Below are 18,290 nucleotides of genomic sequence, written 5' to 3'. Positions count from 1 at the left end.
TGATGCAGTCTAAGATGGAAGATGGATGGTGAATATTAATAATGTATAGTCTACGACATGCCAGATGGTCGAGGTGCCAGTCGGGGTATGAGGCGGAGGGACGCCCCGCGCACCCGTACGTCGCCCGCACCGGGATAGCGCGGGGGCTGTGAGGGTATGCGGAGCATTCCCTCCTCGATTGCCGTCTCGACCTGTCACGTACCTACTATAAGTAACTATTATCACTTAGAATTTTTTATAAATCATAAAAATAAAATTTAGCTGTATCTGAAAGGAGATAATATTCATTGATTTTATTGCAGTTTACAGTTAATATTTTCTCCTTGCATAAATTACGCAATTTCAAAAAATCGGTAAATACTATTACGATAAAAAATGTCCATCTCTAATCCTGTGCTCTAAGTCAGAGATAAGATTTTTATGGAGTCGTCTGCGGTCTGTCATCTGTGGTGATTGTCAATTTACCCCTATATTCAATGTACTCTGTGATTTAAACATTTCTCTTTTTGTCTATGGTGCTGTTGTTGAAAATAAAATGTTTTTCCTATTTTTCTTCGTGATCAAATCAATGAATAAATAAAGAAAATGAAAATGATGTGAAACCTATGAATAACAATAATTCGTTTAAAAAAAATTCTACCGGTAACCTCAACAAAAATGAGCGAAACATCTTGCTACATTCTGGACAATGGGGCTTACACAGCTAAAGCAGGCTTCTCTAACGGCGAACCGAAGATCGTACCCAACTGTATAATGAAGGCGAAGTCCGAAAGACGTCGTCCATTCATCGGATCTCAAATCGACGAGTGCAGAGACGCATCAGGCCTTTTCTACATCCTGCCTTTCCAAAAGGGTTTCCTAACCAATTGGGATACTCAAAAAACAATATGGGACTTCATATTTAGCAAGGAATGCTGCCCGGTTAACTTTAGTGAAACTCCTTTAATTGTAACTGAACCTATTTTCAACTTTTCGTCTATTCAAGAGGCTATGACTGAAATTTTCTTTGAAGAGTATGAATGCCAGACGCTATTACGTGTGAATGCTACGGATTTAGCGGAGTACCACTATAGAAAGACACATAGAAATGATTGCACTGTAGTTGTTGATTCCGGGTACAGTTTTACTTATATTGTTCCTTATATCAAAGGTAAGTTAAAAATGTTTATGAAAAGTATTTTGGTTCACTATTTTTATTTCAAAAATTAATTCATTTCAAAATCTTTTTTAAGGCAAGAAGTATAAAAAAGGCATTCGCCGTATAGACGTAGGAGGGAAAGTGTTAACCAATCACTTGAAAGAGATTCTGTCGTATCGACAACTGAATGTGATGGAAGAGAGTTATGTAATCAACCAGGTGAAGGAGGACTCCTGTTTCGTGTCACAGGACTTCATGGCAGACATGGAGGTTGCTAGGCAGAAAGGTAATCATCATGATCAACCCATCGTCAACCCATTTAGCTATTGGTATTTAGGTTTATTATACACCACCTCCCATTGTCCATTTGTTTGTTTTCTCCCTAGCGTTAAGGTTGTCTGGAAGAGATCGCTATTTAGCGATAAGACCGCCTTTTTGTACCTACTTTTTAAGATTTCTTTTTGTAACCTGTCATTTGTGTTTTTGTGTTTCAATAAAGTATATACATACATACATCGTTGGCTCACTACAGAGCACAGGTGTCCTCTCACAGTGAGAAGGGTTTTGGCCATAGTCTACCATGCTATAGCCAAGTGCAGATTTAACACACCTTTGAGAACATTATGGAGAGCTCTCATAGAAAAAACCTGCATGCCTGAGAGTTATGGAGAAACTAGGGAGAGTTTCATGTTTTCAAAAAAAAAATACTAAGATAAGTCAATGGACCGATTCGTAGGTATAAGTACGTTTATAAGTTTAGGTTAATATAATGACTCATGAGCCTTTCTCATAGGCTAGATTGTAATGACAGTAAAGTACTGTTCAACACACAGCACACTTGGGCAGCGTGGTAGACTATGTCCAAACCCCTTCTCACTCGGAGAGGAGACCCGTGCTCTGTAGTAAGCTGGCGATGGGTTGCTTAATTAATTAGTGCGATCAATAAATAATTTTATTATGAATGACAAGACCTACTAATTACAATTTTAAAGCTTCTCTAACAGTAATATGTGACATTTTAAATACCTACTTACTTGAAATTTTGTAATTGTTAACACATAATAAGTTTTGAAATATTACATAGTATAAATAATTATTGTATGCTATACTTTCCAATCTTGAACTGAAATTGTAACTTAAAATAACTATGTATCGAAGTTTAGAATGACGTAATATTATGATTTATATAATATAATGTACAAATGTTATATTTGGCAATGCCCTGACGGGGCTTCATGTTGTAATATTGTAATATTATATATGTTATGATGTAAGACATGAATGCAAATAAATAAAGAATAAACACTGCTCATGATGATGATGAAATATTTTTTACTATCATATTATGACGACATGTGGCCATCTAAACACTTCATATACATTTTTTAGGACCAACCAACACAATAGTAAAAGACTACGTCCTACCAGACTACACAACCCTCAGACGAGGCTACCTCCGTGACATTGTCAAGCCCGACGAGGACTTGGAGCAGCAGACTCTACGCCTCAACAACGAAAGATTCACCATACCAGAACTCCTATTCCGACCATCTGACGTTGGAATTCCACAAATGGGTATTCCAGAAGCCATAATGAATAGTATAGAAGCGTGTCCCGAAGAAAATATGGAAGGATTGCTCGATAATATAGTTTTGTATGGTGGTAATACGTTGTTCAAAGGTTTCCGTGATAGAGTGTTCAATGAGGTTAGAGCGTTTGCGTTGGACCATTTTGATGTTACCGTGACTTTGGGGGATAATCCCGTGACATATGCTTGGGAGGGGGGCAAGATGTTGTTCCGTGATCCGGATTTCTATTCGTTCTGTATGACGCGGGAGGAGTACGAAGAGGAGGGCCGCGCTCTGGCGTTTGAGAGGTTCGATATATAACGGCGCGAGCGAGCCAGGCGGCCTGAGTAGGCTGTCGGCTCGACCAGCTGTCATCATGACATATAGTTGTGAGATACGGGATGTCATATTACAGATTGGAATGTGGGATGTCATATGGTCTATGACATGTGGGGTGTCATATGTCTATGACTGACGGGATGTCATAGTCCATGTCATATAGTCTCTGACATGCGGGATTTCATATTAGTCTATGACATGCAATATGTCATAGACTATAATATGACGCCATGACAATCCAACATGGCCGATTTGACTAATTGAACTAAAACACCATCCATCTGACGTTGGAATTCCACAAATGGGTATTCCAGAAGCCATAATGAATAGAAGCGTGTCCCGAAGAAAATATGGAAGCATTGCTCGATAATATAGTTTTGTATGGTGGTAATACGCTGTTTAAAGGATTCCGTGATAGAGTTTTCAATGAGGTAAGAGCGTTTGCGTTGGACCATTTTGATGTTACCGTGACTTTGGGGGATAATCCCGTGACATATGCTTAGGAGGGGGGTGGGATGTTGTTCCGTGATCCGTTCCGTGTTCCGTGTTCGTGAGATTTCTATTCGTTCTGTATGACTCTGGAGGAGTATGAAGAGGAGGGCCGCGCTCTGGCGTTTGAGAGGTTCGATATATAACGGCGCGAGAGAGCCAGGCGGCCTGAGTAGGCTGTCGGCTCGACCAGCTGATGAGATGCGGGATGTCATATTACAGATTGGAATGCGGGATGTCATATTATAGTCTATGACATGCGGGGTGTCATTTATGTCTATGACATGCAGGATGTCATACAGTCCATTGCCATATAGGCTGAATAGATAATGGGAAGTCTAAACCTTTAATAATAAAGAATACGTCGCCCGGAGTGTACGTCTTATTGCCCCTCCACATTATTATCCAAGGAAGACACCTTCCATTTTGATACCATAGATTAATGGAAGGTATCACCACCCAAAGCAATGACCATTCTAAGAGAAAATTAGCTCTCTCTGCATTACTATCCGATGATTACTATGATGGTAGGGGTTACAACCCTTAGCAGTGACGCAGAGAGCATTTGCATTGGACCATTTTGATGTTACCGTGACTTTGGGGGATAATCCTGTGATATATGCTTGGGAAACCTAAATTCGCGCGGACGAAGTCGCGGGCTACAAGATGCTACAAGAAAACATTTACATGCCTACTGTTAGTAAGAGACTGAAAATTAATTTATTTAATAATAATATAGTATTAGAGTACTAATTTGTAAATAATACTATGAATAACATAATAATTAAAAAGGATTAGGATCCAGATACATTGTTTTATTTCAGTTTTTTAAATATCCTCTATAAATATAAATTGACAAGCTTATGCTCGCGACTTCGTCCGCGTGGCCTACAAAATTTCAAACCCCTATTTAATCCCCTTGGAGTTGAATTTTCAAAAATCCTTTCTTAGCGGATGCCTACGTCATAATAGCTATCTGCATGCCAAATTTCAGCCCGATCCGTCCAGTAGTTTGAGCTGTGCGTTGATAGATCAGTCAGTCAGTCACCTTCTCCTTTTATATATATAGATTTTGATAGCTACCTTGGTCAAAGAATTAGTTTGGCCATCCGAAGGGGTAATGCTGCCAGCATCTTGGGTACAATGCCTCGCTGCGGTGGTCTCTATAAGGTTTTTAGATTTAATTTAAATTATTTTAGTTTTAATTTAATGTTGTTTTATTTTAATTTTCATTTAGCTTGAAGTTCTTTAGTATTACATATTTAATACTGTTAAAATACAACAGATTTTTTTTTGATAAAACTTAAATTCGAATTAACTCTCTAAAATTAAATCTTAAAGGAGTTGGGAGTTTGTTGTGGGCTCAAGACTCAGACCTGGGCGCGTTTGGAACCCTCGTAGCTTAGTTTTAAGTACGTATTAATTATCACCACTAGGTATATTATCTTACAAATAAAAATTATGACAATCAGGAAGCTTAAAATTTTACCTATTCTGAATAAATAATTTGAGTTTGAGTTTAAAAAGTTACTATAAATTGATTTTGATAAAATTTAAATTCGAATTATTAACGTAGCTTCGAAAAGTTAAGAGCGTTGTCGGGATCGAACGACGGACTTCTTATCCTTAACAACTATGCTATTGCCGCTTGTTGCATAGAGAATATAGTTTCTGTCAAAAAAGATGGGAAGTATGAAGAAAACACAAATCTTCAAAAAAAACCCCCATTTTATTTCAATACAATAACAAATCTTGTGATATTTTTATTCATTTTACAATAAAACAAACAAACGTGAGACACATTATAGCCTTTTTTTATTACGTCGACATATTGCAAGAACTCATTAATTAAAAAAAAAACCAGCCAAGTGCGAGTCAGACTCGCGCACTGAGGGTTCCGTACTACAATCGTATTTTATCGACATTTTGCACGATAAATCTAAAACTATTATGCCTAAAAATAAATAAAAATCTGTTTTAGAATGCACAGCTGAAGACCTTTCATATGATACCCCACTTGATATAGTTATCTTACTTCGAAAATTGAAAATACTAATTATTAGTTCATGACCACAATTTAATTTTTTTCACATTCAGTTTTCAGATTTTTCCCCGAATGTCTGCTATAATACCTACCTACCTGCCAAATTTCATGATTCTAGGTCAACGAAAGTACCCTGTAGGTTTCTTGACAGACCGACAGACAACAAAGTGATCTTATAAGGGTTCCATTTTTCCTTTTGAGGTACGGAACCCTAAAAACATCAAGTAGGTACTTACATGAACTGAGTTCTATTCATATAAAACTAAGTTCCAACCAAACCAGAACCAAAGGGATATGGGTTTAATAAAAAAAACTGGCATACCCCTTCCTGGTTAGCCCGCTTTCATCTTAGACTGCATCATCACTTACCACCAGATAAGATTTCGATTGCAGTCAAGGGCTAACTTGTATCTGAATTTAAAAAAATTGTTGTGGCAAATTATACTTGATATTTTTTTTGATATTAATGAGTTCTTGCAGTAAACTAACGAATATTAATTCATTATTTACAAATATTATTTAAATACACGAATTGTATAATTAAACCGAAACCTTAGATATTAAAATGAAAATGCCATCCAAATAAACAAAAATAACTAATAGGTAATACAGTTGTTTTGAGAACGATCAGTGACGCAAAAATTTTAACTAAGTTTAGAGATAAGTCTAAGAAACCATAGCGTCGATTTTAAAGTAAATAAAAACTGCATTTAGTCAAAATTTTTTAGAGGTCAGGCATTGGAAATCTCCAAGAAATCTTTCTTAAAAAAACTGATGCAATTACATATTTTTCCAGTAAACAGGTTCAAACCGATAAAATAAACTAAGCAGAATAATTAGATTTAAAATTTTCCAAGTCAGGCTCTAACTGGGATGTTTTCAATGAAATAAAACTGTTTCAACTCAAAAACCTTTTGAGATAACCTCATCCTCTTCCCTGACTAGATTTATTTATAGAGAAATAGAACTGAAGTAATTGAGAATACGTTTATAAATTATTTTTATGAATTGTAATAGCTTCTGTAGATTATTAAAAAAAAAAGATTCCGACGAATTGAGAACCTTTTTTGAAGTCGGTTAAAAATCAGTCGCTCTTTGCTGAATCAGAATTGTTGACAAATTTTGAAAATATTTTTTAGTATTTAAGTTTTTCGACTTCAGGTACTATCCGCTCTCAAAATAACGCTGTATTTATTTACTAAAACTAAGTATCACATAATAATAAAAACTAATATCAACTCATGTTGACACATTGAAAACCATATTTTACTTGATATATCTGTGTGTTTTTCGGTTTATTGGTTCCCTCAAAACCACCAAACTACTTTAAGACAAAGTTATTGACTTTGCCTTAATTAAGGTAACTAAGGTGATGAGAGATGACTTAATTGTATAAAAAATAATATAAGGTAACAACAATTGGGTATTTTCCTACTTTTGAATTTGATAAATATTGGTACTGATTCTGAGCACAACCTAATTTTAGAGTATTCGCATACTCTTCTTACTAATGTAATATGAAAAGGACAGACGACGGTTGACGGTTTTAAATTTAATTTTTAGATGGTAAAACCCGTGATTTTAGCGCGCAGTCGCGAGCCTACTGTTTAAATTTGTACCGTGTACTAAATTTAGAGTCTTTAAATGTTCATATTCTGTCCCTTTTTAGCATTGTTAAAAAGAAAAGGATGCAGATACTCTAAATTTAGTTTTAAGACTCTAAATTTTAGTGAACGCTACAAATTTAAACAGTAGGCTCGCGACTGTGCGCTAAAATCACGGGTTTTACTATCTAAAAATTAAATTTAAAACTGTCAAACTGCGTCTGTCCTTTTCATATTACATTAGTAAGAAGAGTATGCGAATACTCTAAAATTAGGTTGTGCTCAGAATCAGAACCACTCTCTCACTATTGGCTCAAATGCATTTGCAGCAAGAATACTTCAGCCAATTGCGATTGTAGTTTTAAAAAAACTAGGTATCAAATTTATTTCTCCATGCTTCGGATATGAATATTTAAACTTTTTTTATTTACATATAAGAATTTGTATAAAATCTAATACCGAAACTAAATTATTATACACTAGATGATGCCCGCGACTTCGTCCGCGTGGATTTAGGTTTTTAAAAATCCCGTGGGAACTCTTTGATTTTCTGGGATAAAAAGTAGCCTATGTCCTTTCCCGGGATGCAAGCTATATCTGTACCAAATTTCGTCAAAATTGGTTGAATGACTGGGCCGTGAGAGGCTAGCAGACAGACAGACAGACCCACTTTCGCATTAATAATATTAGTATGGATATATATGTCGGCAGCACCGTTTTTAAGCCATCTGAGCTCAGAAACCATTAACATAATAAATTGTATGACTATAATGTTGGTACAACAAATAAAGATAACTATGACGTCACATCCCCATAAGTATAAAAAACTGTAAAATGTCAACACCAATATACACTTAAGACCTAGATCATATTACGCTGCGAGCTTCGTAGTACCTGAAAAAATCAAAATCAATTTTATTTTATTTTATTATAAAGGCACACAAAACAGGTTTCAGCTATAAATTGGTCCAAATAAAAAAAAATAGATTAAGATCTAAGCGGTAACCCTTAATATGTGTACACAACAATGCTTAAAGAAATATATGCACTAACTAACTGATAAGATACAATTAATAAAACACAGAAAAAAGAAATAGACAATTATTATAGAATATACAAAGTGGTTTAGGTAACTAAATAGTTATAAATATTCGAATGGTAGACAAATGAGTTAACTAGCATACAAGAAAATTAACTATGAATAATTAATGTACATGAAAGCAAATAAATAAATCTAATCTAATCCATACTAATATTATAAATGCGAAAGTGTGTCTGTCTGTCTGTCTGCTAGCTTTTCACGGCTCAACCATTCAACCGATTTTGATGAAATTTAGTAGAGAGATAGCTTACATCCCGGGGAAGGACATAGGCTATTTTTTATCCCGGAAAATTGAAGCGCGGACGAAGTCGCGGGCATCACCTAGTCTAGTCTAAAAATAGTAGCTATTATAATGTAGGTACACAGACAAGACATGTTATTATCAGCTGGTCGATTGCGGAGAACTGTACAAGTCCCGCAAATTGCTAATGCGCGTGACCGCCATTTTAGTGACCCAGCACCTTGGGACCCCAACGTCTATCGGTTGTACGAACTATGTGCCCGGCCCATTGCCACTTCAGCTTGGCAACCCGTAAAGCTATGTCGGTTACTCTAGTTCTCCTACGGATCTCATTTCCTCATTGATCCCGTAGAGAAACTCCGCACATAGCTCTCTCCATCGCCCGCTGAGTGACTCTGAGCTTTCTTATGAGGCCCATAGTTAGCGACCATGTCTCGGATCCATATGTCATCACTGGCAACACGCACTGTTCCAAGACTTTGGTCTTCAAGCACTGAGGATGTAGTGTGTAGCCCACGGCACTTGAAGCACCTTATAATGTAATGCACCTTAGAATAAGCGGACTGTGGCACTGATTCTGAGCACAACCTAATTTTAGAGTATTCGCATGCTCTTCTTACTAATGTTATATGAAAAGGACAGACACAGTTTGACAGTTCTAAATTTAATTTTTAGATGGTAAAACCCGTGATTTTAGCGCGCAGTCGCGAACCTACTGTTTAAATTTGTATTGTGCACTAAAATTTAGAGTCTTTAAATGTGAAAGTCAGGTTCCGTTCCTTTTTTAGCATTAGTAAAAAGAAAAGGACGCAGATACTCTAAATTTAGTTTAGAGAGAGACTAGAGAATCGGGGCCAGTGGCACCGATTCCGTTGTCTTTCTCTAAACTAAATTTAGAGTATCTGCATCCATTTCTTTTTAACAATGCTAAAAAGGGGCAGAACATGAATTTTACATGTAAAGACTAAATTTTAGTCAATCAATCATTCAGCCTATTTGCGTCCACTGCTGGACATAGGCCTTCCCAAGAGCACGCCACCACACACGATCATCCGCCTTCCTCATCCACCCACTTCCCGCTACCTTCTTAAGGTCGTCAGTCCAGCGGGTTGGAGGTCGTCCCACAATGCGCTTGCCGATACGCGGTCTCCACTCCAGAACACGTCTGTCCCAGAGGCCATCGGTTCTGCGGCAGACGTGGCCTGCCCACTGCCACTTCAGCTGGCTAATTCGTTGGGCTATGTCGGTCACTCTGGTTCTTCTACGGATTTCCTGGTTACGGATTTTGTCCCTCAGAGAGATACCCAACATAGTCCGCTGAGCGACTTTGAACTTGTGGACAAGGCCAACTGTCAGTGTCCACGTCAAAATTTTAGTGCACGCTACAAATTTAAACAGTAGGCTCGCGACTGTGCGCTAAAATCACTAGTTTTACTATCTAAAAAATAAATTTAAAACTGTCGAACTGCGTCTGTCCTTTTCATAATACATTAGTAAGAAGAGGACAGGAATACTCTAAAATTATGTTGTGCTCAGAATCAGTACCAGTATTATTAAAGCACGCACCAAATCAACAGTCTATCATATGAAAAGGGTTTAATAAAAACTACCATACCCCTTCCAGGTTAGCCCGCTATCATCACTTACCATCAGGTGAGATTGCAGTCAAGGGCTAACTTGTATCTGAATTTAAAAAAAAAAAGTCTTTTCTTATTTGGGCCTCCATTACCACATGGCGACCCTGCCAGTCGGTGTGCGACAAGGAATTTTAGACAAGAAGACACTCGTCCTCGTGAAATGCAAGAACTATAACATCATGAGCCTCAATAGCTCAACGGGTAAAGGAGTGGACTGAAAACCGAAAGGTCGACAGTTCAAACCCCGCCCGTTGCACTATTGTCGTACCTACTCCTAGCACAAGCCTGACGCTTAGTTGGAGAGGAAAGGGGAATATTAGTCATTTAATATTTTTTTTTTTTTTATTTATTCAGATACAAGTCAGCCCTTGACTGCAATCTCACCTGGTGGTAAGTGATGATGCAGTCTAAGATGATAGCGGGCTAACCTGGAAGGGGTATGGCAGTTTTTATTAAACCCATACCCCTTCGGTTTCTACACGGCATCGTACCGGAACGCTAAATCGCTTGGCGGCACGGCTTTGCCGGTAGGGTGGTAACTAGCCACGGCCGAAGCCTCCCACCAGACCAGACCAGAAATTTAGAAATTATAAAATTCCAAACCCCTGCCAGGAATCGAACCAGGGACCTCCCACTATTAAGACCACAGCGCATACCACTGCGCCAGGGAGGTCGTCAAAATATGGCTAATATTCTTTAAAAAAAAAAAATCTTACCGGCTAAGTGTTCCTGCGTTGTAGTCGCGACGCGATCCGGAATGCTATGAAAGGCCACACCACCATTAAAAGCATGGTGGGTGGGCTGAGCTCCTGCCATGGCCACCGCCACCCGCGAGAGACTTGCTGTAGCAAAGAGAAAACCGGTCAAGTCAAAAGTCAAAAATGATTTATTGAAAACTAGAGAATGCCCGCGACTTCGTCCGCGTGGATTTAGTTTTAAAAATCAAATTCAAATTCAAATTTCTTTATTGCGAATATGGGTAAACAGTGCAGATATTACAAAACAAAAAGGTACAGCCAAATTCTGCCTATTAGCATGCAATATGTTATGACTTATGATATACCGAACAACGTGTACATAGTTTTGATAAAATTAGTCAAATTAAATACTAAGTCACAAAAAAATACAAATTTAAATGATAATGTTACAAATGTCAAAAATTAAAATAAAACTAAAATTTCTCTACAAGGTAATCATTAATCGAGTAATATGTCTTTTCTAACAATAGTTTTTTTCAATTTTATCTTAAATAAAGGAAGTTCTCGCGTCTCAATTATATATTTGGGCAAGTGATTATACAAGAGTGGCAAAAAAACTTTTGGAGAAATGAGCGGTTCTACTAGGAGGGTGCCGCAGTTTAAGCACATGCCTTTTACTATTGAAGTTTTCATATAAATTCAAGTTTTGTTTAATAAAAATGATAGTCTCAAATATATATACATGGCATGGTCAAAATATTATATTTCTTAAAATAGGGTTTACAACTGTCCGTCATTTTTAATCTAAATATTGCCCTTAAACATTTCTTTTGCGCTTTGAATGCAGCCTCTTTCCCGTGGGAACTCTTTGTTTTTCCTGAATAAAAAGTGGCTCATGCTTGTGTGCAAGTCGTATCGGTGTACGTAAGGTACAGTAAACGTGTGCGTTTGCGAGCGCTTGCTCGCGACTGATTGGTCCGAAATCGACTAGTGCTGACGTCACTAAAATGGCGGCCACGCGCATTAGCAATTTGCGGGACTTATACAGGACTATCTGATAATAACATGTCTGTCTGTGTACCTACATTATGATAGCTACTATTTTTAGATTAGACTAGATGATGTCCGCGATTTCGTCCGCGTGGATTTAGCTTTTCAAAAATCCTGTGGGAACTCTTCAATTTTCCGGGATAAAAAGTACCATAATATGTCCTTCCCCGGGATGCAAGCTATCTCTGTACCAAATTTCGTCAAAATCGGTTGCACGGTTGAGCCGTGAAAAGCTAACAGACAGACAGACACACTTTCGCATTTATAATTTTAGTATGGACTAGCAACCCGCCCCGGCTTCGCATGAGTGCAATGTACTATACTAATGTGGTGTCAGTGAGGAGTGATTCTTCCGACATTTTGCTAAAATCCATACTAATATTATAAATGCGAAAGTGTTTGTCTGTCTGTCTGCTAGCTTTTCACGGCTCAACCGTTCAACCGATTTTGACGAAATTTGGTACAGAGATAGCTTGCATCCCGGGGAAGGACATAGGCTACTTTTTATCCCGGAAAAACAAAGAGTTCTCACGGGAAGTCGCGGGCATTCTCTAGTATCGTCATATTTCAACAAATTAATACAAAACCAATATTAAACTATACCTATAAACCTTCCCCTTGAATCACTCTATCTATTGGTGAAAACCGCATTAAAATCTGTTGCGTAATTTAAAAGATCTACGCGTTCATACATACAGACAGCGGGAAGCGACTTTATTTTATACTATGTAGAGATAGGTAATAAATTACTCTTTTTAACCGACCTCAAAAAAGGAGGAGGTTCTCAATTCGTCGGAATCTTTTTTTTTGATAGTCAGATGTTGGAAGCAGTGGCGTGCAGGTCATAGAGGCATAAATGCACTGCTTACCTCAGTTGTAATAGCTCAATGCAAATTTTACATTATGACCTGCTAGTAAACAGGTTCCCCTAACTAATGCCTACCCTGGCTTCAAACCCTGTGCACGCCACTGGTTGGAAGTGGGGGTTGAACTCGTACAAGAAGGGCCATCGTACAATAACTATCAAAAAGCGTAATTTTTTTACCTACTTTGAATAAACGTTTTGACTTTGAAATAATAAAACCGGCCAAGTGCGAGTCAGGCTCGCACACTGATGGTTCCGTACTACAGTCGTATTTTTTCGACATTTAGCACGATAGTTCAAAAACTATGATGCATAAAAATAAGTAAAAATCTGTTTTAGAATGCACAGGTGAAGACCTTTCATATGATACCCCACTTAATATAGTTACTACTATCTTACTTTGAAAGTTGAAAATAAAAATATGTATTTGTTCATGAACACATTTTAATTTTTTAGGGTTCCGTACCTCAAAAGGAAAAACGGAACCCTTATAGGATCACTATGTTGTCTGTCTGTCTGTAATTTGTGGTTACAATCCACAAAAAAAAAATTGTGGTCATGAACTAATAATTAGTATTTTCAATTTTCTAAGTAAGATAACTATATCAAGTGGGGTATCATATGAAAGGTCTTCACCTGCGCATTGTAAAACAGATTTTTATTTATTTTTATGCATCATAGTTTTTGAATTATCGTGCAAAATGTCGAAAAAATACGACTGTAGTACGGAGCCCTCGTTGCGCGAGCCTGACTCGCACTTGGCCGGTTTTTTGGACAGTTGTGTAAAAAGTAGGTTATTATAGGTGCTTACATCTAGTATTCTCCTGTCGCCTTCTACAGCTTTCCTTAGAGCAGCGACATCTGCCTCCAGTCTCGCTAGAGCACCCGGCAGTTGCTCCAGAACTTTTAGATCTAAAATTGCACAAAAAAAGTGTTTACAAAAGACACATGATCTACACAAAAAAGTGTTTACAAAAGACACATGATCTACACAAAAAAGTATTTACAAAAGACACATGATCTACACAAAAAAGTGTTTACAAAAGACACATGATCTACACAAAAAAGTGTTTACAAAAGACACATGATCTACACAAAAAAGTGTTTACAAAAGACACATGATCTACACAAAAAAAAACATTTACAGTACGCGGCAGAAAACAATTTACATCGACCTTTAGATTGATACTAGCTTATACTCGCGACTTCATCCGCGTGCATAATCAAAATCTAAATATATAAATGACTAGCTGATCCCCGCGGCTTCGCCCGCGTAGATTTAGGTTTTTAAAGATCCCGTATAGCCTATGTCACTCAGGAATAATGTAGCTTTCTACTGGTGAAAGAATTTTTAAAATCGGTTCAGTAGTTCTAAAGATTACCCCCTACAAACAAACTTAACGACATCGGGCCGTGCAGCAGAAATCGTAATATTTTAATTTCGCCATAACTTCAAAACCAAACGTCCAATTTTAATCATTCAAAGACCAAATATTATCTCCATAAACTGTTCTTAGTGATGAAATCATTTATTTTGATAAGGATTAATAGCATGAGTAAAATAAACGCGTTTAAATGTAGTCCAAAAAAAATTCAAGATTTTTAAATAAAAAAATGGTTGCTGTGCCTCACTCGACATAGATGGGTATAGTGTGTCGCGGACTTTTTTGTAGATATTTATAAGATCTACAATTAATTAGAACATTTTATGGTTCTATCTTTTATAGTTTAGGCAGCGTACGCAAAATAAGTAACTTTTCTGGTTGATTTTTTACACCTTGTGTCCGAAAAACCCAAATATCTTACGGAACCCTATTTTTTTCCAAAATAAAATATAGCCTATGTTACTCGTGGATAATGTAGCTTTCGAATGGTGAAAGAATTTTTAAAATCGGTCCAGTAGTTTTTGAGCCTATTCAGTACAAACAAACAAACAAACAAACAAACAAACAAACAAACAAACAAACAAAGTTTTCCTCTTTATAATATTAGTGTAGAAAAAGGTGACTGACTGACTGACTGACTGATCTATCAACGCACAGCTCAAACTACTGGACAGATCGGGCTGAAATTTGGCATGCAGATAACTATTATGACGTAGGCATCCGCTAAGAAAGGATTTTTGAAAATTCAAGCCCGAAGGGGAAGAAATAGAGGTTTGAAATTTATGTAGTCCACGCGGAAGAAGTCGCAAGCATAAGCTAGTACTACATAAATTTCAACCCCCTATTTTACTCCCTTAGGGGTTGAATTTTCAAAAATCCTTTTTTAGCGGATGCGTACGTCATAATAGCTATCTGCATGCCAAATTTCAGCCCGATCCGTCCAGTAGTTTGAGCTGTGCGTTGATGGATCAGTCAATCAGTCACCTTTTCCTTTTATATATTTTTTTTTTTTTTTTTAATCTATTATTTTGTAAGGGGCTTTTACAGATAATCTATATGCCAGCCCCATCGTTACAAACTAAATTAAAATCAAACTACATAATTAAACCTAAAACTATATCAATTTGAGAGAATCACTAACAAATTTATACACTTTGATTGCCGAAATGCTCGAAGGCTTGTTCAAAATACAGTTAAAAATACCAATACTCATAAAATTTAAATTTAGTTCACACGTTAGTGCTTCTCTCAAATTATGATTACGAACACATGCCAATAGTAAGTGCGAAACATCTTCTACCTTACCACATACTTCGCAATTGGGAGAATCCCTTTTCCTCATTAAGTGTTTAAACTTGCCTAATGGCATGTGTCCGGATCTAAGTCTAAATGCTATAACTAACTTATTTCTATTAATTTTACTATTTACAAACCAAGGTATACGAGGAGGTTCGGATTGAATTGTTCTATACCATATCCCTTTATCGAGTGATCTCTTATTAAAATATTCATTCCAAATTTTAAAACAAATAGTTTTGAATTTTGAAAACACTTCGGTGTAGTGAGGTTTTATGTTATAATTTATTCCATTTAAAAGAGCCGAATTTGCCAATCGATCCGCCTCCTCGTTACCGGACAGTCCAATGTGGGATGGAATCCACTGAAACTTTATAAAAAACCCCTTGTCTCTACAATCTTGTATGATACCAAGGATAGAATATGCTATCGATATTCCATTGCAACCTTTAGTACATCTAATAATATGTTGCAATGCACTTTTGCTATCTGTCAATATAACTGCTTTTTTCACATCAATTGCTAAAATGTACTTAAGAGCTTCAAAAATTGCTATCAATTCGGTAGTTAATATCGATATATTATGCTCATTGTTTACTTTAAATATTTTGTGACTGTTACGATTCGGATCATATATAGCCGCACCTGCACCCGATTCACTCTTTGATCCATCAGTATAAACCTTGTAAAACTCACTGTAAGTATTATTGATTTCCTGAATAACTTCATATTTTAATCTATTAATTTCGTACGACCTCTTACCCTTATTAACACATTTTAAATTAATTATAATATTATCATCATATTTTATATTACTGATCCATGAATTTAAAGTAAACATCTCCATTACTTTAGAAGAGTTAATAGCCTCTGTTTTAGTCTCGTCATATGTGATAGCAAGTAAAGGTTTTTTTTTATTCAGCCAATATCTTGATTCACCTACATTACTAAGTTTGTCTAAACTATTTACAATGTCATTATTACACCACGATTGTACCTTAATACAACACTTATATGCTAGATATTTCCTTCTAATGAACAACGGAGGAATACCCATTTCATTTTCCATAACGTGTATAGGTGTACTACGAATGAATCCTCCTATAATTCTAAGTGCTTGATTTTGAATTCTATCAAGCTTGAACAGGTGTGTTTTAGCCGAATTATCATACAAATAAGAGCCGAAATCCATTCTACTACGTATTAACGCAATGTATATTCTGCGCAAATGCATAGGATGGACTCCCCATTTTTTTATATATTTAGATAGCGGTTTCGTAGAGCGTTGTCTCTATCATTGAGACCGACAAAACATCACATAGGTTCCAGCACCTTGGGACCCCAACGTCTATCGGTTGTACGGACTATGTGCCCTGCCCATTGCCACTTCAGCTTCGCAACCCGTTGAGCTATGTCGGTTACTCTAGTTCTCCTACGGATCTCCTCATTTACTCATTGATCACGTAGAGAAACTCCGCACATAGCTCTCTCCATCGCCCGCTGAGTGACTCTGAGCTTTCTTATGAGGGCCATAGCGACCATGTCTCGGATCAGAATTGTATCATCATCATCATGATCAACCCATCACCGGCTCACTACAGAGCACGGGTCTCCTCTCAGAGTGAGAAGGGTTTTGGTCATAGTCTACCACGTTGGCCATGTGCGGATTGGTAGACTTCACACACCTTTGAGAACATCATGGAGAACTCTCAGACATGTAGGTTTCCTCACGATGTTTTCCTTCACCGTTAAAGCAAGTGATATTTAATTAATTAAAACGCACATAACTCCGAAAAGTTAGAGGTGCGTGCTCGGGATCGAACCCCCGACCTCCGATTAGAAGGCGGACGTCCTAACCACTAGGCTAGAGAATTGTATACTCAGAATGAATACTGACATGTGAGTTGAGAGGTGATCTGATGCGCGTGTCCGTTGCTCAGACGCGGCACTGTCATGGCCGCCGCTTCTGGTTCGTTCTGGAATAAATGGAAAGTTCCTTGAAGTGTAGGTAAAACACTAAAAACCGGCCAAGTGCGAGTCAGGCTCGCGCAATGAGGGTTCCGTACTACAGTAGCATTTTTTCGACATTTTGCACGATAATTCAAAAATATGATGGATAAAAATAAATAAAAATCTGTTTTAGAATGCACAGGTGAAGACCTTTCATATGATACCCCACTTGATATAGTTATCTTACTTAGAAAATTGAAAATACTAATTATTAGTTCATGACCACAATTTAATTTTTTTTGTGTGATGTAAGCCTAAATTCACGTTTTTCAGATTTTTCCCCAAATGTCAGCTATAAGATCTACCTACCTGCCAAATTTCATGATTCTAGGTCAACGGGAAGTACCCTGTAGGTTTCTTGACAGACAGACAACAAAGTGATCCTATAAGGGTTCCGTTTTTCCTTTTGAGGTACGGAATCCTAAAAAGAAGAAAACTAATTTATTCATCTTATGTCTAAGGTACAAACAAACTTAAAATTAATGGTTAGTAGATAGTAAAAATATATATATAATATATATTTTCTGGGCACCCTGCCTCGTTGCGGTGGTTTAGATGATATTTTCGATTTGTAATTTTTATGTTCTAGAATAAGTTTGGTATTTTTGTTTTTTGTATTTTCATTTGCTCTAAGAAATTGACATATATATATATATGGTGGCGCCACCTGTTAGTACCTTTGGATAAACATAATTTGACAAGGTGTTCATGATTATTTTATCTACCTACCCTCCATTTTCCCCTTCGTGCACTTTGCCTATGTTCGTGGTGTCAAATACAACGCCACGACGCCAGTATGTTCTGCGTGCTCCGCGAGACGCCCC

At 37.1% G+C, this 18,290-nt stretch overlaps 3 protein-coding genes across 4 annotated transcripts in view; 1 reads left to right on the top strand and 2 right to left on the bottom strand.

The window, feature by feature from the left end:
- The window catches only part of LOC117994789 (uncharacterized), a 140,481-nt gene that overhangs the window by 51,543 nt on the left and 70,648 nt on the right, over window positions 1-18,290 (bottom strand). The window lies entirely within an intron of this gene.
- On the top strand, window positions 501-14,702 carry Arp6 (Actin-related protein 6). 2 transcript variants are annotated; one of them, XR_011238292.1, is made up of 5 exons: window positions 501-1,150; window positions 1,233-1,424; window positions 2,528-3,076; window positions 3,757-3,787; window positions 14,022-14,702. XR_011238292.1 is itself a non-coding variant. In XM_034982755.2 (3 exons), the coding sequence occupies exons 1-3, from the start codon at window positions 658-660 to the stop codon at window positions 3,025-3,027; spliced, it is 1,185 nt and encodes a 394-aa protein (XP_034838646.1). In that variant the 5' UTR covers window positions 501-657; the 3' UTR covers window positions 3,028-4,333. The 2 variants fall into 2 exon arrangements, 1 of the variants encoding a protein (XP_034838646.1); XM_034982755.2 differs by lacking the exon at window positions 14,022-14,702 and having other exon boundaries at window positions 2,528-4,333.
- Window positions 5,245-18,290, bottom strand: part of LOC117994800 (acyl-CoA-binding domain-containing protein 5) — a 39,362-nt gene continuing 26,316 nt past the window's right edge. Inside the window, exons 6-9 of the mRNA XM_034982760.2 lie at window positions 17,354-17,432; window positions 13,587-13,687; window positions 10,879-11,004; window positions 5,245-8,076 (exon numbers count right to left, since the gene is read on the bottom strand). Of these exons, the coding sequence (XP_034838651.1) occupies window positions 10,882-11,004; window positions 13,587-13,687; window positions 17,354-17,432 (303 nt within the window). The 3' untranslated portion in view covers window positions 5,245-8,076; window positions 10,879-10,881. The remainder of the gene's footprint in view (window positions 8,077-10,878; window positions 11,005-13,586; window positions 13,688-17,353; window positions 17,433-18,290) is intronic.

This window comes from Maniola hyperantus, chromosome 27, assembly GCF_902806685.2.
Source record: "Maniola hyperantus chromosome 27, iAphHyp1.2, whole genome shotgun sequence".
NCBI lineage: Eukaryota > Metazoa > Arthropoda > Insecta > Lepidoptera > Nymphalidae > Maniola > Maniola hyperantus.
Note: the sequence above shows the minus strand (reverse complement) of the source record. Positions and strands in the feature narration are given on the sequence as shown.